The 6,625-nt window shown below is 45.2% G+C and overlaps 1 protein-coding gene across 2 annotated transcripts in view; it reads right to left on the minus strand.

Moving 5' to 3' along the window:
* The window catches only part of XPO4 (exportin 4), a 114,158-nt gene extending 111,814 nt beyond the window's left edge, over positions 1-2,344 (minus strand). Inside the window, exon 1 of one of the 2 annotated variants that reach the window (XM_067562852.1) lies at positions 2,152-2,344. In XM_067562852.1, the coding sequence (XP_067418953.1) occupies positions 2,152-2,229 (78 nt within the window). In that variant the 5' untranslated portion in view covers positions 2,230-2,344. Of the gene's footprint in view, positions 1-1,325; positions 1,465-2,151 lie in introns of those variants that run through there. The other variant, XM_067562853.1, reaches the window with a different exon arrangement.
* Between the last annotated feature and the right edge of the window lie 4,281 nt (positions 2,345-6,625).

A 6,625-nucleotide genomic window follows, 5' to 3' on the forward strand; every position in this document is an offset into this window, starting at 1 on the left:
ACCAGGTGGACAGAAATGAGAATGTCCCAAAATAACACCACATGGACACACTTACTCCAGACTAAGAGTGCTCACATGGGAAGTTGTCCTGAATAATATTCCAGAATAGGTATTTTGATACCTTTTCAAGTATAGACAAGAACTTTGTTTGGCAATTTCAACTAAATTAACAGTTTTTTGTCTGGGAATACACATTTAACGTCCATGATGCTGCAAATAGTTATACACGTAAGTAATTCAAAGGGATTACTCACATGCATAAAGCTGTGAGTTTAGGGGATTGGATTCAAAGGGTTTAACTTCAAGGGGACACTCAGGAAAATTAATCCAAATAAACTAAAGTCGTGAATTTAAAATCAATTTGTTAAACCACATTAAATCCCTGTGTGAACTCTCTTATTCAGAATTAAAGTGGCCTTAAATCAGGTTAGTTTAATTCACAAGAGATTAGATTGTTAACTACTTTGGGTAGAGAATGCCTCAGTATGTGCACAATACTTCACACCACGCAGCCTCTGGGCACTACTTTAGTATAAATATTAAATATTTCAGCCAGACTTCTAATGAACTTGTGTTCAACTCCACTCAACTCCCATCAAATTGTCAAAGTATTTCAAATTATCAATAAAGTCTGAATTTTAATGGCCATCAGAAATTAACATTGTGAAGGAAACTCTTCACAGCTAAACATTATTAAAATAGATTTACATTTAAGACTATTTATATAATTTTTTTCATACAGAAGAAAAAATGAGAAGGCACTCATCAGTTTTATATGATGTTTAAATGTCCAACACATGACTGGTACACACATTTAGTGCTATTTTAGGAAAAATAGTTAAGTTTCTCCCTATACAGAAATCTCTCCTCCATAAACTCAATATCAACTATACAGCATTCAATACCAAAATCCAAAGCAATTTTCAGTCAATTGATGATGACAAAAAACTCAGACTACCACAAATAAAGTCAGTTGATTAACTGCATAGTTCTAATCCATCTTTGTTTCACAGATATTTAATAATCCTGTGAGGATTTTTACCCTTCATGTACTTTGCATTAATTGAAGTAACAAAAACATCTCTGAAAAAAACAACAAAAAAGCTACTCGGACAATGATTCACAAAATTTATGTTATCTAAGAGTTTTCTTTACAGTCCATCACTATATAAATATCAGCTTTGTTGTAGTCCTGCTGGTACTTTAAGTGGAGTGCTTCTGTTTGTTCACTACAAAGCCCTTGACTCCTTAAGTGTATTTCATAACACAAGGCAGATAGAGTCACACTCATAAGGTCTTTGTTCCATACATCTTACACACAATACCTTTATGCAGCCTCTATAACCACAGAGCATGTTACAAACTGTTCAGGAAGCACTTCACCCACAACTAAAACCAGCCACCTCTGATGGCGTGTTCGCAATTCACCCCTGGGGTTTCCAAGTTCCCATGACTGCAAGGAGGGAAAGTTGGAACAGGCAATTATATCTATGTTTTATGTAACATACACACACAATGGTTTGTGTAAGCAGTGAGAGGAGGAGGAGACAGGTGGGGGTGCAGGAATTTCACTGCTAGTTTCCCAAGGAATGGGGATAGTGACAGGAGGGCAGTTGGGGGCAAGAAAGGGTGCAGGTATAGGGGACCAGCTAAGAAGGGTCTCCCAGAGGGAAAGGAGTAACAAGGGACCAGCAGAGTGGAGAACTGTGGTTGGTGGAGATGGGTTGGGGCACACTGGAATAAAGGGATGTAACTGGGGGCCACCTCTCTACTGAGACTTTACAGAGCAGCAGTCTCCTGGGTAGGGGAGGGTTGTATTGAAGGGGCCAGAAAAGGAAAGAGAAGCCACGGAAAGCTCGGAGGGCTAGAGAGGCAAGTACCTAAAGGAAGGGGGTATAGAGGGGCCAGCGGCAGAATATCCGAGGTGCTAGAAAGGAGGCAGGAGAAGGTATCCCGGAGAACTATGCAGGGACACTGTGGGGCGGGGGTATAAAAGGATCAGCGGGGGCATCCAGGGTAGCTCTGAAGAGGGCAGGCAGGAGGCTTCCCGCGAGGGGACCCGTACAGGGCACTGGGGAGGGGGATGCAGCCGGCAAGATGGGTCCGGGGGCCCGGCGCTGCCTGCCTCGCGGCTCGGCGGAGCGCCCTCACCATGAGCACTTTGGCCGCGTTCTCCAGCTGGGCGATCACCTCGGGGGCCCCCCCCGCAGCCACGGCCGCCGCCATCATGGTCTCTCTTCAATGACGCGCCATGCGCTGCATTCTGGGACCAAGCGGTCTCCCAGCCAATCCCCCGGCCCGGCGGGGAAGCGCCCGGACCGAGCCGACCTGCGGCGTGACCGGCCGTAGCAGCAGGAGGACGGGCGGAAGCACCGGCGTGACCGCAGCAGGAGCTCCCCCGGGGCGGGCCCAGGGGCAGGGCACGCTCCCACAGGCGGGCCAGGGGCGGGACTAGTCCAGGCCCAATACAGAGTTCGACTGGGCCTGGGGCAACAGTACCGCCCCCCGGGGCGAGAGGGGGCCCATGGCCTCGGGAGCTCAGCTGCGGACCGTGTCCGATTAACGCTGTGTCGGGTCGGGTGCAGCGCCTCTCCGACACCTGGCCGCTGCAACGCGGGGCGCGCGGCTCCCGCCCAGTCCCGGCACGCGCACACGCCAGCCTGCTGCCTGGACCACGGGGATTCGTTCCGTTCGGATCCCTGCACGCGCACCCCCCAGCTTGCTGGACGGGCGGGGAAGGGGGGACTCGGCTCCCTGCACGCGGACACCCCAGCTTGCTGGACTGGGGTGTTATAGGGGCCTCCTGGACACACCCAGTGGGGGGGTGGGGAGCCCAATTTTCCGCGCTTTTCAGCTACGTTCTCCCCCATCCCCAACAGAAAACTCAGCTTCAGCACAGGCTCCAGCCACTCCTCCTGGCCAGTGGGGAACTCAACGGGGGCAGGGGGGATTAAAACGTAGTGGGGGCATCTAACCACCTTCCACTTATTGCTAGATGTATGGGGGGGTGAGGGCCCAGCTATGTAGGGAAGAGGTACCAGGGTGGTCCTAGACTAGAAAAGGATGAGAGCTCAGTAGATTACATCTGGGGAAAAGCTCCCTAACTGTAAAACCGGTAGGAGGATGGAACAGATGGCCTTGGGAGGTTGTGGAAGCTCCTTCACTGGATGTTTTTCAAAGGAGGCGGGACAGCCATCTGTCTTGGATGGTTTAGACACACACCTCCATCTTGGCAGGGGGTTACTCTAGATGACTCTTGTGGTCCCTTCTAACCATATGAACTTGTGAGTCCCTTCCAGGCCTCCAACAACAGCATCAGCTCCGGAGTTACCTCAGCAGGCCGGGCCTTAGCTTTCTTCATTCTTGCCTAAGGCCAAGACTTTGGTACAGTTATTTTTAATAAAAATCATAGACAGGAAGTGGGCAATAAACAATAAATCACAGAAGACAAGGTCCTGCTGCCCAGGGCTGAAGTCATGGAGGTCACATAGTCACAGAATCTGTGATTGACTCGTAGCCTTACGCCCAGTCTGGAGACTCAATCTTTCCATGGACCACCAGGGGCATTGCTGGTTACGTGAGATGGTGTCTTTTACCAAGGCAGAACATAAGAATGGCCATACTGGGTCTGACCAATGCCCCATCTAGCCCAGTATTCTGTCTCTGGACAGTGGCCAATGCCAGGTGCTTCAGAGGGAATCATCATCCGTTCCCAACTTCTGGCAATCAGAGGCTAGGGCCACCCAGGGCATGGCATTACATCCCTGACTATCTGGGCGAATAGCTGTTGATGGACCTATTCTCCATGAACTTATCTTAATTCTTTTTTTAACCCACTTATGGTTTTGGCCTTCACAACATCCCTTGGCAATGAGGTTGACTGTGCATTGTGTGAAATAGCTGTGTGCCTACTCACTTGAATCACTGCCCAGGACCAGGCAGCCACTTCACCATCACGCTTCCGCCTGTCTCAGTCTACCATTTGAGGACCTGGTGCTGAGTCTCAATGCTGGCTTGAGCTTCCAGACGGCATGAGATGAGAGGAGCTTGGTGGTTATTTTAGTTTACACTTGTGGAAGAGGCACTTAATTTTTGCCCACCTGAGGTTAGGGGAAAAATGATAAAAATGGGCTTGTACTTCAAAGTGAATAATATATTAATATTTAGTAATAAAATATTAATGCATGTAAACTTCATTTCACATTTGCAGTGAAGCAGAGTGTCCCCAAGCATTTTTGTGGTATGGACCACTTCCCCTCTTAGTTACATTCAGATTTGGAATCATACCATCCATATGACAGCTACAGTGAGTGGGTGCACAGAAAAAGACACTACTTTTATTAAAAATATATTTAATGGGATGGATCTGGTTGGTTTCTTGAACACAGTTCTGAGATTCTGTGGGAAATCATGCTCAGCTTCAGTCTTAGACCAAAAGCATTTCACAATCTGGACCTTACTTTGTCTTAAGCACCAACAATCCACTCTTGCACAGGTCCATTGATGTGAAAGCCAATACATCTTTCAAAACTTGATCTAAAAATGTCTGATGTTTTCCCTCTAGCTGCAGCCAGAGTTCTTTCAATGCATGTTGTTGAATATGGTCTTCAATATCTCGTGACAAGAAAGTTACAAGAGGTTGTCATCATTTTCTGTTGAAGAAAAAGATGGAATGAAAGGATTGCTAATTCACTCCGCTGCTCTTTCCTAAGAAAGGAGTGTTCTTGACTACATTTTCCCCCTCCTTGAAGTGGAAAGCATTCATTGGCCTCAGAGAGGAAATCATCCAAAATGAGAAACATGTCAATATTATCTTAATTTACTCAACAGGCTTATAGGATTTTCTTGAATATTCACAGAATGCCCTTGCAAACTCAAACTTCAGTTCATTCAATAGAGTGAAAGAATTGGATAAGTAGGCAAAAGAGGTAATCAAAGCATGTGAATGCACAAATGAGTGATCTGACAACAACATACATTTCAGAATGGAGTTCAGAAGGAGTGTTCACATTTTCCCTCATGAAACCCAGTGACTTTCAATATGAAGGAGGAGCTGGCAGTGTTCTCTGCTAAGCAAAAGTTAGGGAATTAATGAGCTGATATAGGGTCATAGAAGAATCAGGCCATATATTTGTATTGATGTTTAGGTATAGTGATATTCACATCAGAAACATATTTAAAATAATGCCAAATTACATATATTAAAGAGAAACTTAATAGGGGAGGTATCATTCAAACAACTGTGGTGGAGGAGCTGTTCATTTTGGCTCACATCTGGGGGACTGGCAGTACAATCTGAAGAGAATGAGTGGGTTAGTGCAAGGGAAGCTGACTGAGGAGAGAAACTGAGTGAGACAAAGGTGTTAGCAAAGGTGTGAGAGAATGCCTGGGCCCTTAAATAGGACTAGGAGACTTCCCTTTATTGGGTTTGCAAAGAAGTCCAATCCAAAGAGCATTCAAGAGAAAGAAAATTTGGAAGAGATCTGCACAGGAACACTAAGGAGCATCAGAAGAAGTTACTTTAAGTGATGATTTGAGTCTTACTATAATAAAGATCTGTTCAGTTTCCCAAGTAAATGTTTCTATACTGTATTATTCTGTCCATTTAAAGTGCAACATATACTTTGATAAAGTTAACTGTTTTCACTCTCAGCATCCATAAGAGTTCTCAATTGTGTTGGCATTTTCTTAATGGCTAAGCCTTCTTGGTGTATTTGGCAGTCAGGGGGCAGCAGCATAGTACATGTAACCAGACCACTATGCCTCCCAGTGATTGGTTGTGCTGCATCCATGAAGATCCTGACACTATTTTGTTATTTAAGGTCACTTTTCTTCATAAATCCATCCAATGCTTGAGAACGTTTACTTTTTAGTTGTGTAGATTGGGAAAGATTGACAAAAAAGCAAATCGTGCACTTTGCCATCAGGTGCACATTTTACATAGGTGGAAAGGTTTCCAGTGGAAAGCAAATCAATGTTTAGTGAAGCTGTATTACAATTAAATGATTACTCCAAACTTGAGAGAACATGTTCTTTCATATTTTTCAGTTATGTTGGAAAGTTTTGTTAATGCTGTATTGTCTAACAATGTTAATAAGTCCAACTGTTTGCTTGTCTTGTCATCAGACACTGCTGATGCCACTTCTGCTGCTGGATTTAAAAAGAAACTCTTCCCTAAAGTGATATTTCCCTCCTTTTGTGATGTAAAGACTCACAAGATGAGATGTCATCAAAGCTTTTCGACGCTGGCTGTACTGGCCATATAGCTCTAAACTTGTGCAGGGAAAAATTCGTATGGTTGTTTTTCAAGTAAGAACATCTCAAATTAACTGGAGGCATTGGTTTGACATTTTCAATGTCCAACACCACACAGCAGATAATAGCTTTGGTGTGGTACTCATCTAGTGATACAGTCCACATATGGCCCGTCTCCGTGTATTTGCTGTCCTACTTTCTCACAGTCCTTCTCTTAGTTCCATGTTTCTTCCACAGCTGAAGACATTTTTGCCACAATTTAACTGCATCTATATTTCCTCTCATTGGTCTAGCAAGGGCACTCACAGGCTTCCAGCAGTCACCACGTCTCTCTCCCTTCTGACCAGAGCATTTCCAGGCTGTTCAGTTC

The sequence above is a fragment of the Emydura macquarii genome, unplaced genomic scaffold (genome assembly GCF_026122565.2).
Source record: "Emydura macquarii macquarii isolate MOO-44397 ecotype Brisbane River unplaced genomic scaffold, CSIRO-AGI_Emac_v2 contig_2473, whole genome shotgun sequence".
Taxonomy (NCBI): Eukaryota; Metazoa; Chordata; order Testudines; family Chelidae; genus Emydura; species Emydura macquarii.